The 25597-nt window shown below is 44.5% G+C and overlaps 1 protein-coding gene across 1 annotated transcript in view; it reads right to left on the bottom strand.

The window, feature by feature from the left end:
• The window catches only part of trappc9 (trafficking protein particle complex 9), a 293236-nt gene that overhangs the window by 106999 nt on the left and 160640 nt on the right, over positions 1-25597 (bottom strand). Inside the window, exons 19-20 of the mRNA XM_038966127.1 lie at positions 22817-22959; positions 2947-3057 (exon numbers count right to left, since the gene is read on the bottom strand). Coding sequence (XP_038822055.1) covers positions 2947-3057; positions 22817-22959 — 254 coding nt within the window. The remainder of the gene's footprint in view (positions 1-2946; positions 3058-22816; positions 22960-25597) is intronic.

The following is a 25597-nucleotide window of genomic DNA, read 5'->3' as shown; positions in this document are numbered from 1 at the left end:
GTGTGCAGAACATCTTGGAACGCACAACTGGTCGATGTATTGCAGCAGACGACCACACCGGGTTCCACTCCTATCAGCTAAAAACAAGAAGAAGCTGCACACCATCCTGCCTGGTTTCAACAGTACATGCTGGTAGCGGTGGTGTAATGGTACGGAGAATGTTTTCCTGGCACACGTTAGGTCCCTTGATACCAATTGAGCAAGAATTTCCAGAAGAATTCTGTCTGTTCTGGTACTCGGTTCTAGATGGGTGTACCTAATAAATTGGCAACTGAGTGTATTTAGCTTTCTGTTCATCAACAAGTATGTCACTCGTCCCCGCTACATTGGCTTACTTACTATTCAGGTCTGCATAAAGGTTCTCTCATTTTAATTGTGGGTTATGGTCCCTTGAGGTCTCATGCTGTGAATTTCATGAAAGTCATGAATAATATTGTAGCAGCCCACACAAATCAAGACAAAGATGAACCTAAACACCAAAGGGGTCAATGAATTTTGGAGAGCACAAAGACAAAACAACCTAACTAAAATAGACACAAGTCCTGCTCTCTCTATTCTCCCTATCCCACACGGTGAAAACCTCATACAAAAGCATGTCTGGTTGAAGAGGCAGACAGAGGTCTGTGTTCGAGCTTTCTAGGGCTTCCAAACATCAGAGCGGCCATTCTCATTCATATCGCCTGCTCCTCTCATCTGTCTTTCAGCAGTAATGAACAGGAGCGAGGGTTAAAGATCTAGGAGGAGGCTGAGCGTTGAAAGATGGGAGAACATGAAAGCAACCAAACCTCTTTCTTTCTGCCATGAACGAGCAGCGTCGTATTTCTGCAAATTAAAATCCCCAGTGTAGCTTTAAACTAATAGAATAGCACTATATAAACAGAGTGAGTGTTTTTCTTAATTACTCCTTCTCTGCATCCACATGCCATGTGCATTGGAAGTATTAATGCAAATAACATTTCCCAGCTTAACTTTAAACTAATACAATAGCACTATATAAACAGAGAGGGTTTTTGTTAATAACGCAATATATACAGATGGAATAATTGTTTTAAAAAAAGTTAATAAACTGCATAAAAAATGATTTGGACAATTTCCCTTCTTAATATCTTATAGAATCCAGGGCTTAAGTTTACTGAGAGTGTTTTCCTGTTCTAATGTATGGAAGCTCAGGCGGGATTCGGAGCTCTTTGTCTCCACCGCAGCTGTAATATCAGCGATTAAAAATGAACCGCTGACCTGCCTGGCTCACGTGCACACTCTTAATTAAAACTCTTTAAAAGATAACACAACCTCTTTAAAAAGACATCTCTGAATGCAGTTGGTGCATCATTCATAACGTGTTATTATTGTACCAATAGACTAGAGAACAAGGAGCTCCAAAGTCTTACTGTCACTTTCCTGGAAAAGTTAGGAGACCTCCCTACATCTTTTGAACAGCAAGATGGACCTAACTTATGAACCAGCCGTGTAGAGTATAAGAAAGACAAACATTCACAGGCTAAAAGGAAACAAAGTGGAGACAGGGAAATAGCTATAAGCTAATCATTTGTAGAGCTGTCCTAAAAGCTACATTGTCCAATAGTCAGTGGCAGGTAGGTAGCCTAGTGGTTAGAGTGTTGGGCCAGTAACCGAAAGGTTGCTAGATCAAATTCCCGAGCTGACAAGGTACAAATCTGTCGTTCTGCCCCTGAACAAGGCAGTTAACCCACTGTTCCTAGCTGTCATTGTAAATAAGAATGTGTTCTTAACTGACTTGCCTAATTAAATAAAGGTTCAATAAAAAAAAGTCCTAGAGAAGGATATTCTGAAAAATGTTTGAGTGGCTGAAAAGAACAACCCCCCACACCACTCCATGTTCTCTCCCATACAGGAAGTAAGAGAGCATTCCTCTCCTGTAGAGTACACCCATGTGGTGTTCCCCACACATGCACACTTCCCCACCTGCACTCATCGCAGGAGGACGACGCTGCTCAGAGATAGCTGTGACAGGAATCAGAATTCGGTAATGTTCAGAGGGTTAACAGGCGGTATGAGGAAGAGAGGAGAGGAATGGAGGCAGGGAGAGAGGCGAGGTTCAGAGATAGGGAGGGGAGGGAGAGGAAGCGACAGTGTCAGAATAATCCCATGTCAAGACGTACAGTAGCTCACTGTAAACAAACTTCCAACATGTCTTCATCAATACAGAATGAATGTGCGTTTAGAGATACAGCTAGCTACTGATGGAGCTTCCCGCTTAGTGTTCAAAGTCAACAGGAAATTCTTGTCTCGTACTAAAATCCAGTGAAATGAGCAGCTTCATAGAGAGTTTAGGTTAGTAAAGGGGGGGTGGTTTAAAGGGATTGTTCATTTCTTGTAATTGTATACATTTTCCAAGTCTTATGTGGGCTTGTATGATACCTGGGGTCGACGCTCGACTGGCAGTCCGTATTGACCCCGTTCTGGGTCCGTTGAGTATGGGAGGCCAATGTCATTTTGCAATTTGGGTGAACTATCCCTTTAAAGGGCTGCTCCAGAAGCTGTCATTATTGACCCCAGTAAAAACATCACAAATGGGATCAGAGGGATGTCAACAACGGACCTAACTACAATGGTTAGGTAGACAAGGCAGATTTGACCGGTCAGAACTAACCCATTCCTAGCCGTTAGAGTCTCATAAGCCCAACTACAGGCTATAAGAAACCAGTTTAACACACCTGAAGACAGAAAATACACTGCAGGCTATATACATCACATAATCACACAACACAGGCTTGGTCAGTGTACATCGTTCACTCATATGACTCTGACTGGTTGGATTTGTGTTTGTGTTCATATCCGTAAATGAATTTATGTGCTCATGTTCATAAGAGAAACCTGGCCCACAATATGTGTACATTTAATACATAGAATGGAGTAGAATGTTATCCACTGACTCCCTTGTGAATGGGCAGGTTAAAGGTCACAAACCTCTGACACTCTGAGGCGTGCAGCACCAGGTCCTGGTTGTTGTTGGCGCTGACCGTCAGCTCATGTTCTGTTGAATTGAACACGTCCAGCAGCAGGTGGCACTGACGGGTTCTGGGGAGAAAGATAGAACCGGGTTAGAACCACACATACACACTGACAGGTTATAGGGGAGAAAGTTAGAACCGGGTTAGAACCACGCATACACACTGACGGGTTATAGGGGAGAAAGATAGAACCGGGTCTTCACATCAGAAGATATCCTCCTCACAATCTCCAAAATATAACAGCTACAGGACAACTTTGTTTGGACGTCGTAAAGGACCATTCGCCGAAACTGAAGGGGTATAGCTAGCTAACGACCTCCTTTTCCACTTGGAAAAAAACCGTGGACAGACTTGCTAGCTACATTAGGTAGCTAGCTGGGATTTTCTACAAGGAATCTGCCTACCCGAAAATAGATTCTCCCAAGTGGGTGATAGGATTCCACCTGGTGACCTGTTCACCGTCTGCCCTGGCCTGTCTCCCTGTCTGGTACAGGTACCCCCGCCACACTCCCCCCTCTCTCTCCCGAGCTTTTGCTCGCATCCAGCACACATGCACTGTTGGGGCGAATGACTCTGAACTTACAGCGGCTAGCCCCAAGTCGATATATTTTTTATTGTGCTTTATGCTATTTGCCTCAGGACTCCTGCGTGCTTTGTTGACTATGAACTTGCTTGTTTACCTGACCGTGGGACATACTTTTGTTCCCACACTGGGGACTCTGACTCTCTATTGGCTACACAGACTCTTGGCCTCCCATCCTATTCTAACCACCTCTCGCCCGACTTTGTATTCATGTTACCTGATGAAATTGCTGTACAATATAATCTTGTTGCCATCTGATGCACTTTCAAATGTCATAAAAAAAATCAACACTGCAGAGATCCCGGTCCTCTGCCTTGCCCTGATTATACAATACTGCTGATGATATCTGGAAATGTGCATGTACACCCTGGCCCTGACCCTGGCCCATCTACTGTTGCTAGCCCCAATTCTGATTTGTGCTCTGATATCTGCTTCACAGATTTCTGCTCTCATAAAAACCTGGGGATTCTGCACGTTAACACTAGAAGCTTAGTACCTAAAAAGTATCAATTGAAAGTATGGGTTCACAGCTCCAATCCAGATGTGTTGGTCATTACTCAAACGTGGTTAAGAAAGAGTGTTTTGAACACTGATGTTAACCTTTCTGGTTATAACTTTTTTCGGCAAGACAGATCTTCCAAAGGTGGTGGAGTGGCAATCTTTACCAAGGAACACATTCAATGCTTGGTTGTCTCCACAAAGTCTGTCCCCCGAAAATTTGATTGGCTGGTTTTAACAAATTAAACTTTGTTGACTGTTGCTTGGTGTTATCATCCACCATCAGCACCGGGCTGTACCCTAAATGCCCTAAGCTCTCTCCTGGCCCCTTAAACTAAGTCTGAATTTGTCCTGCTAGGTGACCTAAACGTAGACATGCTTAAACCACCTGACCAAGTCCTAAAGCAAAGGAACTCCCTAAATCTTTGTCAGAATATTACCAATTGTACAAGGTATGACTCCAAACACCCAGAAAAGGCTACTCTCCTTGATGTTATCCTCACATATAATCCTGATAGGTATCAGTCTGGTATTTTCTGTAATGACCTTAGTGATCACTGTTTTACAGCCTGTGTTCGTAATGTCTGCTCAGTGAAACAACCTGTTCTGATTTGTCATAGACGCTTGCTAAAAAACTTTAATGAGAATGCCTTCCTTCATGTCTTGGCCTTTGTAAATTGGTATAGAATCAGCTTGATCCCCTCTGTCAAAGACACTTGGACCTTCTTTTTTGATATTTCAGTGGTAATGTTAACAGACACACCCCCATAAAGAAAATGGTTTGACCGCGATCTGCAGAGTTACTCCACCTCAAGAATTCCATTTGGCGAAATGCTCGAAACATGCATACTCAGGCTGACTGCCTCTCGTTCAGGTAAATGAGAAATAAGTGCACTCAGACCATCCGGAAGGCCAAAGTTAGTTAAAGGAGCAGTTCTCTTTCTGTGGGTCTAACCCCAAGAAGTTCTGGAATAAACCCTCCTCCTCACAGCTGCCCATGTCCCTTAATACTGATGTGGTTGTTACTGACAAGGAGCACATGGATGAGCTCTTAAAATCACCACTTCATTAAGTCAGAATTCATATTTGACTCAGCCATGCCTCCTTGCACATCCAACATTTCCTCATGTCCCACCCCTTCTAATGCGACTATCCCAAATGCTTCTCCCTCTTTTTCCCCTGCCCAGCTACAAAGTTTCTCCCTGCAGGCAGTCACTGAGTCCGAGGTGCTAGAGGAGCTCCTGAAACTTGACCCCCAAAAAATATCTGGGTCAGATGGTTTAGACCCTTTCTTCTTTATGGTTGCAGCTCCTATAATCGCCAAGCCATTCTCTGACCTTTTTAACCTGTCTCTCCTCTCTGGGGAGGGTTCCATTGCTTGGAAGCAGCCACGGTTCATCCTTTAATAAAAAGGGGAGATCAAGCTGATCCTAACTGTTATATGTCAACTTCTATTTTGCCCTGTTTATCAAAAGTGTTGGAAAAACTTGACAATAATCAACTGACTGGCTTTCTTGATGTCTATAGTATCCTCTCGGGTATGCAATCTGGTTTCCACTCAGATTATGGATGTGTCACTGCATCCTTAAAGGTCCTCAATTATGTCACCATTGCCCTTGATTCTAAGAAATGTTGTGCTGCTATTTGTATTGACTTGGCCAAAGCTTTTGATACAGTAGACCATTCCATTCTTGTGGGCTGGCTAAGGAGTATTGGTGTCTCTGATTGGTCTTTGGCCTGGTTTACTAACTACCTCTCTCAAAGAGTGCAGAGTATAAAGTCTGAACATTTGCCACTGCCTGTCACCAAGTGAGTACCCCAAGGCACAATACTTGGCCCCACGCACTTCTCAATTTACATCAACAACATAGCTCAAGCAGTAGGAAGCTCTCTCATCCATTTATATGCAGATGATACAGTCTTATACTCAGATGTACCCTCCCTGGATTTTGTTTTAAATGCTCTACAACAAAGCTTTCTAGTGTCCAACAAGCTTTCTCTGCCCTTAACCTTGTTCTGAACACCTCCAAAACAAAGGTAATGTGGTTTGTTAAGAAGAATGCCTCTCTCCCCACCGGTGTGATTACTACCTCTGAGGGTTTAGAGCTTGGAATGTATTTGGGAGTATGGCTAGACGGTGCACTGTCCTTCTCTCAGCACATATCAAAGCTGCAGACTAAAGTTAAATCTAGACTTGTTTGCCTTTTTCGTAATCACTCCTCTTTCACCCTTGCTGCCAAACTAACCCTGATTCAGATGACCATCCTACCCGTGCTAGATTATGGAGACGTAATTTGTATATCAGCAGGTAAGGGTGCTCTCAAGCAGCTAGATGTTCTTTACCATTCGGCCATCAGATTTGCCACCAATGCTCCTTATAGTACGTATCACTGCACTCTATACTCCTCTGTAAACTGGTCATCTCTGTATACCCATCGCAAGACCCACTGGTGGATGCTTATTTATAAAACCCTCTTAGGCCTCATTACACTTTATCTGAGATATCTACTGCAGCCCTCATCCTCCACATACAACACCCGTTCTGCCAGTCACATTCTGTTAAAGGTGCCCAAAGCACACACATCCCTGGGTCGCTCCTCTTTTCAGTTCACTGCAGCTAGCGACTGGAACGAGCTGCAACAAACACTCAAACTGGACAGTTTTATCTCCATCTCTTCATTCAAAGACTCAATCATGGACACTTTTACTGACAGTTGTGGCTGCTTCGCGTGATGTATTGTTGTCTCTACCTTCTTGCCCTTTGTGGTGTTGTCTGTGCCCAATAACGTTTGTACCATGTTTTGTGCTGCTACAACGTTGTGCTGCTGCCATGTTGTGTTGCTACCATGTTGTCATGTTGTGTTGCTACCATGCTGTGTTGTCATGTGTTGCTGTCATGTTGTGTTGCTTCCATGTTGTTGTCATGTTGTGTTGCTACCATGTTGTCATGTTGTGTTGCTACCATGCTGTGTTGTCATGTGTTGCTGTCATGTTGTGTTGCTACCATGTTGTGTTGTTACCATGCTGTGTTGTCATGTGTTGCTGTCATGTTGTGTTGCTACCATGTTGTGTTGCTACCATGCTGTGTTGTCATGTGTTGCCACCACGCCGTGTTGTCATGTGTTACTAACAAGCCATGATGTGTGTTTTGTCCTATATATATATATATATATAATTTTTATCCCAGGCCCCATCCCCGCAGGAGGCCTTTTGCCTTTTGGTAGGCCATCATTGTAAATAAGAATTTGTTCTTAACTGTCTCGCCTAGTTAAATAAAGGTGAAATAACATCTTAAAAAATAAAGAACCACACACAGACGGGTTCTAGGGAAATAGATAGAACCGGGTTAGAACCAACCACAGGTACACACACTGACGGGTACTGGGGAGAGAGAGAGCAGATGTTTTTAACTTCAAATAATAAAACATCAAGCGTGTAATTGTGAGCAAGTGTCCTGCCTACTCTCTTCAAAATTAAAAGAGATGGAAACCCAGTCAGAACACAACCACACAAGCCAGTACAGTAGCTACCATATACAGAACACAACCACACAAGCCAGTACAGTAGCTACCATACACAGAACACAACCACACAAGCCAGTACAATAGCTACCATACACAGAACACAACCACACAAGCCAGTACAGTAGCTACCATACACAGAACACAACCACTCAAGCCAGTACAGTAGCTACCATACACAGAACACAACCACACAAGCCAGTACAGTAGCTACCATACACAGAACACAACCACACAAGCCAGTACAGTAGCTACCATACACAGAACACAACCACACAAGCCAGTACAGTAGCTACCATACACAGAACACAACCACACAAGCCACTACAGTAGCTACCACACACAGAACACAACCACACAAGCCAGTACAGTAGCTACCACACACAGAACACAACCACACAAGCCAGTACAGTAGCTACCATACACAGAACACAACCACACAAGCCAGTACAGTAGCTACCATACACAGAACACAACCACTCAAGCCAGTACAGTAGCTACCATACACAGAACACAACCACACAAGCCAGTACAATAGCTACCATACACAGAACACAACCACACAAGCCAGTACAGTAGCTACCATACACAGAACAAAACCACACAAGCCAGTACAGTAGCTACCATACACAGAACACAACCACACAAGCCAGTACAATAGCTACCATACACAAAACACAACCACACATGCCAGTACAATAGCTACCATACACAGAACACAACCACACAAGCCAGTACAGTAGCTACCATACACAGAACAAAACCACACAAGCCAGTACAGTAGCTACCATACACAGAACAAAACCACTCAAGCCAGTACAGTAGCTACCATACACAGAACACAACCACACAAGCCAGTACAATAGCTACCATACACAGAACACAACCACACAAGCCAGTACAGTAGCTACCATACACAGAACAAAACCACTCAAGCCAGTACAGTAGCTACCATACACAGAACACAACCACACAAGCCAGTACAATAGCTACCATACACAGAACACAACCACACAAGCCAGTACAGTAGCTACCATACACAGAACACAACCACACAAGCCAGTACAATAGCTACCATACACAGAACACAGCCACACAAGCCAGTACAGTAGCTACCATACACAGAACACAACCACACAAGCCAGTACAGTAGCTACCATACACAGAACACAACCACACAAGCCAGTACAGTAGCTACCATACACAGAACACAACCACACAAGCCAGTACAATAGCTACCATACACAGAACACAACCGCACAAGCCAGTACAGTAGCTACCATACACAGAACACAACCACACAAGCCAGTATAGTAGCTACCATACACAGAACACAACCACACAAGCCAGTACAGTAGCTACCATACACAGAACACAACCACACAAGCCAGTACAGTAGCTACCATACACAGAACACAACCACACAAGCCAGTACAGTAGCTACCATACACAGAACACAACCACACAAGCCAGTACAGTAGCTACCATACACAGAACACAACCACACAAGCCAGTACAGTAGCTACCATACAAAGAACACAACCACACAAGCCAGTACAATAGCTCCATACAAAGAACACAACCACACAAGCCAGTACAGTAGCTACCATACACAGAACACAACCACACAAGCCAGTACAGTAGCTACCATACACAGAACACAACCACACAAGCCAGTACAATAGCTACCATACACAGAACACACCGTTTGCTAACCTAAAACCTACACAAGATGGAAAAATCATTATATAATTATACTGATATTAGGTTGACTAATTAATTTATTGATGTATCCGATATGAAATGTAAAGGTCAGTTCAGTGATCACAACACCAAGGGTATCTCTGAGCTATGACTGTGAGGAGAATTTAGAGTTTAGAATTCAGAGACCGAAACGGAGACAAATAGTTGGCTGCCTTGAATAATTTATTCACATCTTAGATCTTTAGAAGCACAGTCAGTCAGTCAGTCAGTCTCCCGGGTAGATACTTGTTGAAATGGTTCACTTTTAAAATATTTCTACCTCTGGTACAGTGCCAACGTCTGCGATGTGGAAGTTGTAACATTATAAACTTTGCCCAGATGACTTCCTGATCGTTTTTGCTATTAACCTCTAATTCCTCCCAAACCCGGATCCGGGAGCACCCCCATCAGTAAAAAAGCTGACTAGCATAGCCTAGCATAGCGTCACAAGTAAATACTAGCATCTAAATATCATTAAATCACAAGTCCAAGACACCAGATGAAAGACAAACATCTTGTGAATCCAGACAATATTTCAGATTTTTTAAGTGTTTTACAGCGAAAACACAATATAGCATTATATTAGCTTACCACAATAGCCAGAAACACAACACCATTTACCAGCAGCAAAGGTTAGCGATCGTAACAAGCAAGCAAAAGATATATAATTTGACTAACCTTCATAAACTTCTTCAGATGACAGTCCTGTAACATCATATTACACAATGCATATAGGGTTTGTTCGAAAATGTGCATATGTAGCGGCACAAATCGTGGTTATACAATGTGAGTAGTGGCCAAACTTCAAGCAATCTGTCCGGCGCCATCTTGGAGAGGCACCTAATCTAATCGAAAACTATTCATAAACTTGACTAAAAAATACAGGTTGGACAGCAAATGAAAGATACATTAGTTCTTAATGCAACCGCTGTGTTAGATTTTTAAAATTAACGTTACTGCGCATACAGCGTGCGCTAAAGCGAGACCGCACCGAAATTCATGGCGGAATTATTGTTTAACATTTGTCAACATAAATACGAATTAACAGCATAAAGACTTATTACTATTTGACGAGCTTCCATCAGAATCTTGGGTAAGGTGTCCTTTCTCCAGAACAATCGTCTTTTGGTTGAAAGATGTCCTCTTCTCCTGTAGAAATAGCAGCTAACGCTAGCTATGTGCAGGAGAGGTGTCCAACTCGTGAAAGCGCGTGACTAAGAAATTCCAGAAAATCGCAATAAACTGATATAAACTGCTATAAGTCGGTTTAAATTAACTACCTTATGATGTCTTTAACACCTATACCGAATAAAAACATGACCGGATATATCTAAAGGCCTATAACCGGAGCGTTCTAGAGCCACAGCCAGATGTCCTCCCTGCGTCAGAGCGAAGTGAAAAATGGCCGGACACTTTGTTCCGAGGTCTTTTATAAGCTCTCAGTTCTGCCTAGCAACCCCATTTCAACTCTCACTATTCGCTGACACCCAGGGGAAGACGTATGCAGTGCATCTCAACCAATAGAAGACAGGCAGATTTATAAACAGATCTCAGAACAGCAAGAAGATTTCTGCATTCTCACATCCTCATAGGAAAAATGCTCTAACTCGAGTTCTGTTTCACTCACATATATAATTCAAACGGTTTTAGAAACTAGAGAGTGTTTTCTATCCAATAGTAATAATAATATGCATATTGTACGAGCAAGAATTGAGTACAAGGCAGTTTAATTTGGGAACGAAATTATTACAAAGTGCAAATAGCACCCCCTATTGAGAAGAAGTTTAAGCTACTGCTGTGGTGACTGTTTCCACAGCCCTGTTCTACGGCGCTGTCTCCTGATTGGCTAAGCTGCTGTGTCGGCGCTTCCTGATTGATGGTTCAGCTAAACGGTGGGGAGGATAAATCAGTTGTCTCCCCCTCTCTCTCTCTTGGTACTACCCTCCGCTGTGTTAATCATGTCTGCCAGCAGAGACAAAGAGACAGTCGGAGAAACATGGACGCCCCCTGCTAGAAATATGGTATTTTAATTACCGTGACACTTTATTAGGGGCCGGGGCAAACTCTAATGATGTCTCCATTAACTCAGGGAATTAAGAGGAGGGAGGAAGAAAGGAGAGTGAAAGGGTTGAGGACATTGGTGTCTCTCTAAGAGGAGGGAGGCAGACTGCCAAGGTTTTTGGCCTGGAAAGCAGGTGAGTCAGAGTTCACCTACAGTACACAGCTGGTAGAGTTGAGACATCAGCACACAGCTGGTAGAGTTGAGACATCAGCACACAGCTGGTAGAGTTGAGACATCAGCGCACAGCTGGTAGAGTTGAGACATCAGCGCACAGCTGGTAGAGTTGAGACATCAGTGCACAGCTGGTAGAGTTGAGACATCAGTGCACAGCTGGTAGAGTTGAGACATCAGTACACAGCTGTTAGAGTTGAGACATCAGTACACAGCTGGTAGAGTTGAGACATCAGTGCACAGCTGGTAGAGTTGAGACATCAGTACACAGCTGGTAGAGTTGAGACATCAGTACACAGCTGGTAGAGTTGAGACATCAGTGCACAGCTGGTAGAGTTGAGACATCAGTGCACAGCTGGTAGAGTTGAGACATCAGCACACAGCTGGTAGAGTTGAGACATCAGTACACAGCTGGTAGAGTTGAGACATCAGTGCACAGCTGGTAGAGTTGAGACATCAGTGCACAGCTGGTAGAGTTGAGACATCAGCACACAGCTGGTAGAGTTGAGACATCAGCGCACAGCTGGTAGAGTTGAGACATCAGCACACAGCTGGTAGAGTTGAGACATCAGCACACAGCTGGTAGAGTTGAGACATCAGCACACAGCTGGTAGAGTTGAGACATCAGTACACAGCTGGTAGAGTTGAGACATCAGTGCACAGCTGGTAGAGTTGAGACATCAGTACACAGCTGGTAGAGTTGAGACATCAGTACACAGCTGGTAGAGTTGAGACATCAGTACACAGCTGGTAGAGTTGAGACATCCGTTGTGTTTTGAGTACCTCCTGCTGTACTGTGGACTACATACATTATTCTCATTTAAGACCATTCTGAAAACTTGACTGTCTTTTTCCAAGGAATGTTGCCTTTTATCTGTGTGGAAAAATAAGAAAGAAAAAGAGAATGTGCATGTGAAAGCCAGACAGAGACAGGCTGGAGAAGAGAAGAGAAAGACAGACCGACTGGAGAGGAGAAACAGACAGACAGACAGGCTGAAGAGGAGAAAGACAGTCAGACAGGCTGGAGAGGAGAAACAGACAGACGGAGACAGGCCGTAGAATAGAGGGGAGAGAAAGACTGGTGTGGAAAGAAGAAACAGCCTCCTACAGCAGCTAGGAAACGGTCCGTGATGAAAGGACTAACACCTTTGATGTTGTGATGTTAGGACTGGACAGGAATGGATGAGTGCTCCTTAATGGGTTTTCTTTACGTAATGTGTGCGTGTGTTCTAATGTTCACAAACACCCTCCCACACACACCACCAGATCTTTCTGGACAGCGCTATGTCACGCTGATGAATAAGCCGTGAGATCAGCCATTCACCGGTATTGATTGGTGGAGAGGGCCCCCCATCCCGTCGGACAGAATAACTTACCAAACTTGGCAACCCATTCCCCAAACCTGGCGGCCCAGGGTAGCTCCTTTCTTTTTAGAGCCACCAACAAGCTTTTAAACAGATGGACATGCAAATCATCTGACTAGCTGTGTCTCTGGCTGTTTGTACCTCCAAACACATCCACAACCATCAAACCCTGAGACTATGGATGAGACCACTTCTGCTACTGCCACTCCTTTAGCTAGTTTGTTGTTATTCAGATTAGGGATGGACACTATATCGGTAAGCATATCGGAATCGGTCGATATTAGCTAAAAATGGCAACATCGGCATCGGCCCGATGTCTAGTTTAACGCCGATGTGCAAAATCGATGTCAAAGCTGCCGTGCATACCTATATAACGTAGATAGATGACGTAATGATGCAACAAAAAATACAGCGCTACACAGAACAAGAGCAGAAAAATACTAAGCGCACACTTCCAACAACTAAACAAGTTCAAGTCGAGCAGTCATTTGAAAGAGTAAGAACATTTCAGCGAGACAACTCAAAGGTAAAATCCATTAAAGCCAAGATAATGGAATTCATTGCCGTTGACAATCAACCGTTCCCTGTCGTGGATGATGTTGGCTTTCTCCGACTGGTCGAGCACCTCGAGCCCCGGTACACACTACCAAGTAGGCGCTATTTTTCAGATGTTGCCATACCGGAGTTACACAGTATTGTTAAAGCGCACATCCCTGAGCTACTTGCTATGGGCGTCACTGCTATTAGCTTCACGACTGACATTTGGACCAGCGATGTCAGCCCCGCGAGCATGCTGAGTCTGACAGCACAGTGGGTTGACGAGGATTTAGATCTGAGGAAAGCCGTATTGCATGCTCAAGAATGTGCTGGTTCTCATACCGCTGCTGCCATTTCAATGGCATTTGAGAACATGTTTGAAACTTGGAAACATGAACACACTCCTAGCGCCATTCAAACAATGGTGCTCTTCAACTGCGTCTGCAGCAGACGTGGTACCCTCTGTCATGGCATTGAAACGCCTGCTCAACAAAACTGCCCACACAGACCGTGGGGTTAAAACTTACTCTACAAGAGTCTGTGAACAAGCAATTCTGTGGCATTCTCTCTGAGCCTCTTTACTGTGTCGCCACCATGCTCGAAGCTAGGTAGAAGGACCGCTACTTCGATGCAGACAAGAAAAAGGGTTTACGTGAAATGTTAGACACAGCTGGACAAACGGAAACAGACACAGGAAGTGAAGCCACGGACAGACAGAACTGAAACTGAAACTTCACAGTTTGACATGTATGATGAAATCCTGGTTGAGACGGAACAAATGAACAATGAAACAGCACAGTAAGTAAGTGAAAGAAATTGGTTTTGATTATGTTTTACTGGTAATGTGTAAATGCCCCAAAAAATTATTTTTGGTCAGTATGTGTGTGTGTGTGTTTCAACTATTTAACTGTTCTAGAATGCTTAAAAGGCCGCTAAAATTGTTAATATCGGTATCGTTTTTTTGGCAAGGAAAATATTGGATATCGGCCAAAAATGTCATATCGGTGCATCACTAATTCAGATAGTCTCATCTGAAAAAGCAACCACAGGTGGCCTAGCTAGCCTAGTACTGTGGGGGTTGGTGTCTGTGTTTTAGGTGTGGTAGTGGTCAAAATGGCTGCTATCATCACAGGATAGAACCATCATCACTGGGTAGAAGGCGGCGGCAGCGAGAAAGAGGAGAAGCAGATCAACGGCTGGTCAATCCTCAGGATCCACGATCAATATGTGGCGATTCCACAGCGGCTCCTCTGGCACAACACTGACAATACGTCTACAGCCCTCCTACTCACTCCCACGTCAAATGAAATGTGCTTCATTAAGTTTGGGCTGGTTGGATTTAGAGTCCTGCCAATGTGTTGCTATTTTTAGAATGCGTGATGTGTGTGCGTGTGAGCCTGTAGGGAACAGTACACTGCCTGCATTTATGCAAGCAGAGCAGATAGAAGGCTGGGCTATCAACAAAAGGTTTAGACTGAAGACTGAATCATGTCCTGATAGCATGGAACATCTGTGCGTGTGTGTGTTTGAGCGCGTGTGTGTCTGACAGAATGGAACGCCCATACGCTATGGCACATAAGACCCCAGCTGCTACACGCGGTACCAGTACGGTTCCAACAGGTTTCCATCATGAACGGATCCCTGACTATTTCACACATACACAACATGAGCAAAAATATGTGGACATACTCCTGTCGAACATCTCATTTCAAAATCATGGGCATAAATATGGAGTTGGTTCCCCTTTGCTGCTATAACAGCCTCCACTCTTCTGGGAAGGCTTTCCACTAAATGTCAGAACATTGCTGCGGGGACTTCCTTTCAGCCACAAGAGCATTTGCGAAGTCGGGCACTGATGTTGGGAGATTAGGCCTGGCTCACAGTCGGCATTCCAACTCAACCCAAAGGTGTTTGATGGGGTTGAGGTCAGGGCTCTGTGCAGGCCAGTCATGATCTTCCACACTGATCTTGACAAACCATTTCTGTACGGACATTGCTTTGTGCACGGGGGCATTGTCATGCTGAAACAGGAAAGGGCTTTACCAAAACTGTTGGCACAAAGTTGGAAGCACAACATCATCTTCAATGTCATTGTATGCTGTAGTGTTAAGATATCCCTTCACTGGTACTAAAAAAATCATGAAAAACAGCCCCAGACCATTATTCCTCATCCACAAAACTTTACAGTTGGCACTATGCATTAGGACAGGTAGCGTTCTCCTGGCATCTGCCAAATTCAGATTTGTCCGTCGGACTGCCAGATGGTAAAGCGTGATTCATCACTCCAGAGAACGCATTTTCACTGCTCCAATGGCGACGAGCTTTACACCACACCAGCCGACGCTTGGCATTGCGCAAGGTGATCTTAGGCTTGTGTGCGTCTGCTTGGCCATAGAAACCCATTTCATGAAGCTCCCGACTAACAGTTATTGTGCTGACGTTGCTTCCAGAGAAAGTTTGGAACTTGGTAGTGAGTGTTGCAACCGAGGACAAGCGTTTTTATGCGCTAGGTGCTTCAGCATTAACCGGCCCTGTGAGCTTGTGTGACATACCATTTCGTGGATGAGCCGTTGTGGCTCCTAGACGTTTCCACTTCACAATAACAGCACTTACAGTTGAACTGGGCAGGTCTAGCAGGGCAGAAATTTGACGAACTGACTTGTTGGAAAGGTGGCATCATATGAATGTGCCATATTGAAAGTCACTGAGCTCTTCAGTAAGACCATACTACTGCCAATGTTTGTCTATGGAGAACGCATGGCTGTGTGCTCGATTTTATACACCTGTCAGCAACGGGTGTAGCTGAAATAGCCGAATCCACTAATTTGAAGAGGTGTCCACATACTTTTGTATATGGGCTCCCGAGTGGTGCAGCGGTCTAGGCACTGCATCTCAGTGCAAGAGTCGTCACTACAGACCCTGATTCAATTCCAGGCTGTGTCAAAAACGACGTGATTGGGAGTCCCATAGGGCGGCGCACAATTGGCCCAGCGTCGTCCGGGTTAGGCCAGGGTAGGCCATCTTTGTAAATAAGAATTTGTTCTTAACTGACTTGTCTAGTTAAATAAAGGTTAAATAAATAAACAAAAAATATATACAGTTGAAGTCAGACGTTTACATACACTTAGGTTGGAGTCATTAAAACTCGTTTTTCAACCACTCCACAAATTTCTTGTTAACAAACTATTGTTTTGGCAAGTCGGTTAGGACATCTACTTTGTGCATGACACAAGTCACTTTCCAACAATTGTTTACAGACAGATTATTTCACTTATAATTCACTGTATCACAATTCCAGTGGGTCAAAAGTTTAGATACACTCAGTTGACTGTACATTTAAACAGCTTGGAAAATTTCAGAAAATTATGTCATGGCTTTGGAAGCTTCTGATAGGCTAATTGACATAATTTGAGTCAATTGGAGGTGTACCTGTGAATGCATTTCAAGGCCTACCTTCAAACTTAGTGTCTCTTTGCTTGACATCATGGGAAAATCAAAAGAAACCAGCCAAGACCTCAGGAAAAAAAATGCAGACCTCCACAAGTCTGGTTCATCCTTGGGAGCAGTTTCCAAACGCCTGAAGGTACCATGTTCATCTATACAAACAATAGTATGCAAGTATAAACACCATGGGACCACGCAGCTGTCACACCGCTCAGGAAGGAGATGCGTTCTGTCTCCTAGAGATGAACGTATTTTGGTGCGAAAGCGCAAATCAATCCCAGAACTACAGCAAAGGAACTTGTGAAGATGCTGTAGGAAACCGGTACAAAAGTATCTATATCCACAGTAAAACGAGTCTTATATCGACATAACCTGAAAGGCCGCTCAGCAAGGAAGAAACCACTGCTCCAAAACCACCATAAAAAAGCCAGACTACGGTTTGTAACTGCACATGGGAACAAAGATCGTACTTTTTGGAGAAACGTCCTCTGGTCTGATGAAACAAAAATAGAACTGTTTGGCCAGAATGACCCTCGTTATGTTTGGAGGAAAAAGGGGGATGCTTGCATGCCGAAGAACACCATCCCAACTGTGAAGCACGGGGGTGGCAGCATCATGTTGTCGGGGTGCTTTGCTGTAGGAGGGACTGGTGCACTTCACAAATTAGATGGCATCATGAGGCAGAAAATGATGTGGATATATTGAAGCAACATCTCAAGACACAAATGGGGTCACAAATGGGGCTTCCAAATGGACAATGACCCAAAGCATACATCCAAAGTTTGATGAGAATGAAAACGATGAAATCTCAACCCAATTGAACACTTATGTGAGATTCTGGCGTGGTGCCTGAGACAGCATCTTCCACCACCATCAACAAACACCAAATGATTGAATTTTTGGTGTAAGAATGGTGTCGCATCCCTCCAATAGAGTTCCAGTCACTTGTAGAATCTATGCCAAGGCTGGTCTGGCTCGTGGAGGCCCAACGGCTTATTAAGACACTATGTTGGTGTTTCCAGTTGTGCGTGTGTGTGTGTGTGTATATATATATATATACATACACACACACACACACACACACACACACACACACACACACACACACACACACACACACACACACACACACACACACACACACACACACACACACACACACACACACATACATACATACATACATACATACATACATACATACATACATACATATATATATATATATATATATGACCAGGTGAATCCAGGTGAAAGCTATGACCCCTTATTGATGTCACTTGTTAAATCCACTTCAATCGGTGTAGATGAAGGGGAGGAGACAGGTTAAAGAAGGATTTTTAAGCCTCGAGACAGTTGAGACATGGATTGGGTATGTGTGCCATTCAGAGGGTGTGTAAGACAAAATATTTAAGTGTCTTTGAACAGGGTATGGTAGTAAGTGCCAGACACACAGGTTTGAATGTGTCAAGAACTGCAACACTGCAGGGTTTTTCACACTCAGTTTCCCATATGTATCAAGAATGGTCCACCACCCAAAGGATATCCAGCCAATGGCAGGCCAGTGGTTGAAAACGGGACATTCATGAAAGAGCACAAAGTAGGCTGACATGAATTGTCCAGAGCAACAGACGGGCTACAGTTAGTCAACTGACAGTCCTGTACAACATTAGTGCCCAAAGACCCATAAAAGATTGCACAACTCATCGTACCTTGACACAAAATGGGGTATGGCAGCAGACAAGAGCTTCACTTTCAGAAAAAAGCAAGAAACTGAAGTTACAGTGGGCTAAGGAACGAAAACACTGGATAATTGGAAAAACATTGCCAGGTCTGATGATTCCCGGTTCCTGCTTTTTCACGTGGATGGGAGGACTAGGGTACGGAGGAAATCACATGACTAAATGTATCCATCATGCCACCTGTCAACTTCGTAGGATAGTGGTGGTGATGGTGTGGGGTGTGTTTTCATGGCACACATTGGGCCCCTGATAAAAGTGGAGCAAAGTTTGAATGCCACAGGATATCTGAACATCATTGCCAATCAGGTTCATCCCTTAATGGCAGCAACGTATCCATCTGCAAATAGATTTTTTCAGCAGGATAATGCCCCATGCCACAAGGCTAGGATTGCCCAGGAATGGTTCCACGAAGATGACAGTGAATTCGGCTTACTGCAGTGGCCTGCCCAGTCACCAGATCTCAATCCAATTGAGCATCATTGGGATGAAATGGAACAAGATATTCGGAGTAGAGATCCAGCACCAGCAAACTTGACACGACTGTGGGGAGCTTTTGAGTCAACATGGGCCAGCATCCCTGTGTAAAGCTTTCAACACCTTGCAGTCCAAACCCCGATGAATTGAGGTTGTCCTGAGGGCAAAAGTGGGTGCAACTGAATGTGTTCCTAATGTTTTATACACTCAGTGTATACAGACAGGGGCCTATAATATCTGGAATGTTATACTGTATACAGGTCCAGGTGTTTACTGTGAGGACCTACAACAGGTCTGTGACAGGTCACAGCTCTCTATGACAGGTCTATGACAGGTCACAGCTCTCTATGACAGGTCTATGACAGGTCACAGCTCTCTATGACAGGCCTATGACAGGCCAGAGCTAATTATAAATAGACGCCTCTTCTAAAGAGCATGCTGCAGGTGAAATCTCAAGAAGTGCACTCCGCAAACAATGGAGGAGCGAGGGAACGAGGGAGAGAGAGGTAGAGAGAGAGAGAGACAGTCTGAACTCTTGAGTTCGTAGGGTATGAGAGTCCCTTTTGCCCTTCAGTTCAACCAGCTTCCTTTTCTCTGTCTCTCTCTATGCAAGAGCTTTTTCTGTGGAAGACCTGCAGGCTTTATGAACTGTAATGGAATGCGGTGAGCTGCACTGGCCCACTTAATCAATACACCAAGCCACAGAAAGGTTCTCCAGAGATGACAGATAACAAGAGAGAGTTGGAGGGTGAGGCAGGTTTCATTCACATTCCTTTTCAGGACCGAAAGTGATCGCTCTCCTCTCTCACCTCTCTCACCTCTCTCCTTTCTTAGAGAATTACAGATTTTCTCAGAGAATCACCTCTCAATTAACCTTTCTAGGACATGCGTTCCGCTAGCGGAACCCCTGACAACATTCCGTTGAAAAGGCAGCGCGGGAAATTCAAAAATATTTTTGGGAAATATGTAACTTTCACACATTAACAACTCCAATACAGCAAATGAAAGACAAACATCTTGTTAATCTACCCATCGTGTCCGATTCAAAAAATGTTTTACAGCGAAAACACAACATATGATTATGTTAGATCACCGCCAAGTCCAAAAAACACACAGCCATTTTCTCAGCCAAAGATAGGAGTCACAAAAAGCAGAAATAGAGATAAAATTAATCACTAACCTTTGATGATCTTCATCAGATGACACTCATAGGACATCATGTTACACAATACATGTATGTTTTGTTCGATAATGTGCATATTTATATCCAAAAATCTCAGTTTACATTGGCTCTATGTTCAGAAATGCCTCCAAAATATCCGGAGAAATTGCATAGAGCCACATCAAATAACAGAAATACTCATCATAAACTTTGATGAAAGATACATGTTTTACATAGAATTAAAGATACACTTGTTCTTAATGCAACCGCTGTCAGATTTCAAAAAAACGTTACGGAAAAAACACACCATGCAATAATCTGAGACGGCGCTCAGATATAAACAACATTTCTCCGCCATGTTGGAGTCAACAGAAATACAAAATTACATCATAAATATTCCCTTACCTTTGATGATCTTCATCAGAATGCACTCCCAGGAATCCTAGTTCCACAATAAATTGTTTTGTTCGATAATGTCCATTACTTATGTCCAAGTAGCTACTTTTGCTAGCACGTTTAGTACACATGTCCAAACGCTCCCGCAGGTCCAGGCGAACGTCGGACGAAAACTTCAAAAAGTTATATTACAGGTCGAATAAACTTGTCAAACTAAGTAGAGAATCAATCTTCAGGTTGTTGTTATCAGAAATATTCAATAACGTTCCAACCGGAGAATTCCTTTGTGTCTACAGAAGTAATGGAACGCAAGACGATATCATGTGGAATGCGCGTGACCAGGAATTGGCACTCTGCCAGACCACTGACTCAAACACCTCCCATCCGGCTCCACATCACAGTAGAGGCTTCATTCAACGTTCTACAGACGGTTGACATCTAGTGGAAGGCGTAGGAAGTGCAAACATATCTATATCTTACTGGGATTTCAATAGGCGATGAGTTGAAAATCGACCAGCCTCAGAATTCTCACTTCCTGTTTGGATTTTTTCTCAGGTTTTTGCCTGCCATATGAGTTCTGTTATACTCACAGACATCATTCAAACAGTTTTAGAAACTTCAGAGTGTTTTATATCCAATAGTAATAATAATATGCATATATTAGCATCTGGGACAGAGTAGGAGGCAGTTCACTCTGGGCACGCTATTCATCCAAAGTGAAAATGCTGCGCCCTATCCCTAAACAGTTAACGGCAACTTTTCTGCCATAAAAACCCAGAGAGAGACAGTACTACTGGGATACTATAAATAGACATACAGAGGGTACCTCTGTGGAAATGTCACTACCTTTCCTTTCTGAGACAACGCAGCAGCGCTTCAGAAAAATCCAGAGAGACTCAGGTCTAGATTGGAGGAGCAAAATCTACAAATCTACTGTGTCTGATGGGGTGGGGGATGGTTGGTGGGGGAAAGAGGAAGGGGGGGGGGGGGGAGAGGCAGATCTATGGGGGAGGGAGGGAGGGAGGGAGAAAAAGGAGGCGTGACAAGATGATAGTGACTGCAGAGCTGAGCGGAGGAGAGAAGAGACAGATTTATCACCAGAGAGCAGAAAGATAGAGAGAAAGACGGATTGGTTAAACTGCAGATATTATTACAGCTAATGATTCACCTCAAGTGGTGATAACTGGGGTACGATCTGTCTCCCTCGCTTCCGCACCCTGGCTTTTTCCACAGAGCCGGGAAGATGACAAGAAGGGGGAGGAGAGAACGAGGAGACAGAAAAAGAGAGTAGAGCGAGAGAGAAAAGAGAGCAAGACAGAAAGGGATAGAGAGAGAGAGAGAGAGAGAGAGAGAGAGAGAGAGAGAGAGAGAGAGAGAGAGAGAAAGGGATAGAGAGAGAGAGAGAGAGAGAGAGAGAGAGAGAGAGAGAGAGAGAGAGAGAGAGAGAGAGAGAGAGAGAGAGAGAAAGGGATAGAGAGAGAGAGAGAGAGAGAGAGAGAGAAAGGGATAGAGAGAGAGAGAGAGAAAGGGATAGAGAGAGAGAGAGAGAAAGGGATAGAGAAAGAGAGAAGAGCTAGAGAGATAATATTCATCTGTTTCCACCTAGGCCTGTCAGTAGAAATGCCATCTTTCAGATTCCCCATCGTTACAGCGACAATAATGCCGCAGAGCAGAGCCCTGGTCTAGTCTGGTCTCGTCTGCTGGGTACAGGAACAGGAAGCAGGGAGTGGGACTGAGGTGATCTGGCGCGATGTGTTTACCCAGTCAAGATGGAAAAACACAACAAACACAGCGATCTTACTAATAAGACAGAGACAACAAGGACAAACAGGAGTCAGTTAGATGACTGCTGAGGGAAGGAATGAAGGATACAGCAGGAGAAGAGAAGCAGAAACATACAGTTAATGGAACAGAAGTAACAGCCTAGCAAACACTGCAACATTGTGTCAAAGTTCAGACAACTTAGTGTGCTGGTTCTGTGTTTGCGGGGACTTGTTGGGACAGTGATGTCGACCGTCTGTCTATGCACTTAACCCATAGGAAGAAGGTAGCCTGAATGTTTGCTCTCTGTTCGCCGCTCCCCAGATGTGACAGTTAATCAAGTTTTAGTACAACGAATGAGTGTTTACCTGGTGGCTGGTAGTGTGCTGACTCTGGTGAAGAACACAGAGGGTTCTATGTCAACATGCACTCCCAGGGACAGGTCCCGATAGTAGCCCTCCACCTTGCCTGCTCCCCCCGAGTACTTAAACGTCATCACAGCTTCCAACGTCTGGAGAGAGAGAGAGAGAGAGAGAGAGAGAGAGAGAGAGAGAGAAAGGAAGGAAGGAAAGAAAGATGGAGAAATCTCATTTTAGACAAGGTTATTCTACGATGGAGTGCAGAGCATTAAACCGTAACTCAATGATGGAGGTCAAAGGTCGAAGCTAAGCGCGGTTCACAAAAAGCCTTGGACAAATTTAACCTGTTGGGATGGTCCAGCAGTTTCTATGAAACCCTGCATGGAAGAGTAAACCTGTGTGACTGGGGTCAAAGGTGACAAGCCAATCACAGACTCTTTTTTTTCGTCTCAACCGTGAGCAGAAGGAGACTTATTCTGAGCTGAAATGCCAAAAATGTCTGATGGCAAAATAAAGAACACACAAAAACGTGTTCTGATGTGTAATCAAGAGTGGAGGGAAGAGGAGGATTATTAGAGCGTCTTGAGTCTTCTCTCAATATTTATTCAATGTATTTGGGAAAAGGTGTGTGTGTGTGTGCAAGTGAGTGAGTGTGCGTGTAAGGGTGTGTGTGCGTACATGTAAACACGTGCCTTTGTTTACATTGAAGGCTGACTGGCCCTCTACCCATGTGTGTAATCCATTGTGCTAGGCCAAGCGCGTGCGTGCGTGCGTGCGTGCGTACATGCAGTGCCTGTAAACACAGACCAGGTACGAACAGGTTTTCATCATGTTACTCGGTCCATCTGTCTGTCCATGAATCTTTAACCCCATCCAGAGTGATCTGGGGTCAGTGTGACGTTCAGCTCCATTTCCCCTGGCTGTCTACTGTGGAGGGCCTGACTACACATCACCTTCATGGTTCAATGCACAGTTTCAGAACAGCCCAAGCGAAAGGCTTAACCCCAAAGAGATGGTGTCTAAGATGGTCTGTCATCCTTCCTCCTCCTCTCTTCCTGTTAAATGGTGCACCACATGCCCATGTCCCTGGGGTTGTTATGTAAAAGAGCCACCGCATCGTGTCTGAGGCACACATGGCCCTCTCTCTCCTGGTCACGCATGTCTGTGTTTCCTTCAGCCAGAGGGACAGATGCCACTCTCTTGCTTGACAAGATCTTATCTGGTTCCCCCTCTCTCTGCTGTTCTCCCCTTCTCCTCTCCTCCTCTCCTCTCTCTGGCTGCACATAACTAGATTTCTCCTTAACTAAGTGAATTTGTCAACACACAAAATACATTTCATCACTTTTGATGAATAGGTTATTTCATTGAGACACAGAGGTATACTGTGCAGAAGGCTGACGCATGCATATGTACAGGCGATGCGAGACAAACGCGGTCACTGAGACGTACCTCCTCTCCTTCTGCTGTTTAACATGCACGGCTCATTGTGGAGGGGTCTGGTATGAGCGTGACACACAGAGGTTGTCATATCACTATGTAAATGAGGTTGTATTACAAGAGGGAGGTTGCAGGAGGACCATGTCGTGGGAGGAGGCTGATGACCCACACGGTAAAGATGGACACACGGCAGAGACAGACACACAGACCTAGTCATGGCAGAGACAGACACACAGACCTAGTCATGGCAGAGACAGACAGAAAGACAGACATACCTAGTCATGGCAGAGACAGACACACATACCTAGTCATGGCAGAGACAGACACACATACCTAGTCATGGCAGAGACAGACACACATACCTAGTCATGGCAGAGACAGACAGACAGACAGACAGACAGACAGACAGACAGACAGACAGACAGACCTAGTCATGGCAGAGACAGACAGACAGACCTAGTCATGGCAGAGACAGACAGACAGACCTAGTCATGGCAGAGACAGACAGAGACACAGACCTAGTCATGGCAGAGACAGACAGAGACACAGACCTAGTCATGGCAGAGACAGACAGACAGACCTAGTCATGGCAGAGACAGACAGACAGACCTAGTCATGGCAGAGAGACAGACAGACAGACAGACAGACCTAGTCATGGCAGAGACAGACACACAGACCTAGCCATGGCAGAGACAGACAGAAAGACAGACATACCTAGTCATGGCAGAGACAGACACACATACCTAGTCATGGCAGAGACAGACACACATACCTAGTCATGGCAGAGACAGACAGACAGACAGACAGACAGACAGACAGACAGACAGACAGACCTAGTCATGGCAGAGACAGACAGACAGACCTAGTCATGGCAGAGACAGACACACAGACCTAGTCATGGCAGAGACAGACAGAAAGACAGACATACCTAGTCATGGCAGAGACAGACACACATACCTAGTCATGGCAGAGACAGACAGACAGACCTAGTCATGGCAGAGACAGACAGAAAGACAGACCTAGTCATGGTAGAGACAGACAGACACACAGACCTAGTCATGGTAGAGACAGACAGACACACAGACCTAGTCATGGTAGAGACAGACAGACACACAGACCTAGTCATGGCAGAGACAGACAGACACACAGACCTAGTCATGGCAGAGACAGACACACACACAGACCTAGTCATTTGCAGAGACAGACACACACACAGACCTAGTCATGGCAGAGACAGACACACAGACCTAGTCATGGCAGAGACAGACAGACACACAGACCTAGTCATGGCAGAGACAGACAGACACACAGACCTAGTCATGGCAGAGACAGACAGACAGACAGACCTAGTCA

The sequence above is a fragment of the Salvelinus namaycush genome, chromosome 27 (genome assembly GCF_016432855.1).
Source record: "Salvelinus namaycush isolate Seneca chromosome 27, SaNama_1.0, whole genome shotgun sequence".
Lineage (NCBI taxonomy): Eukaryota > Metazoa > Chordata > Actinopteri > Salmoniformes > Salmonidae > Salvelinus > Salvelinus namaycush.
The sequence above is the reverse complement of the archived record's forward strand: the minus strand, read 5'-3'. Positions and strand labels throughout refer to the sequence as shown.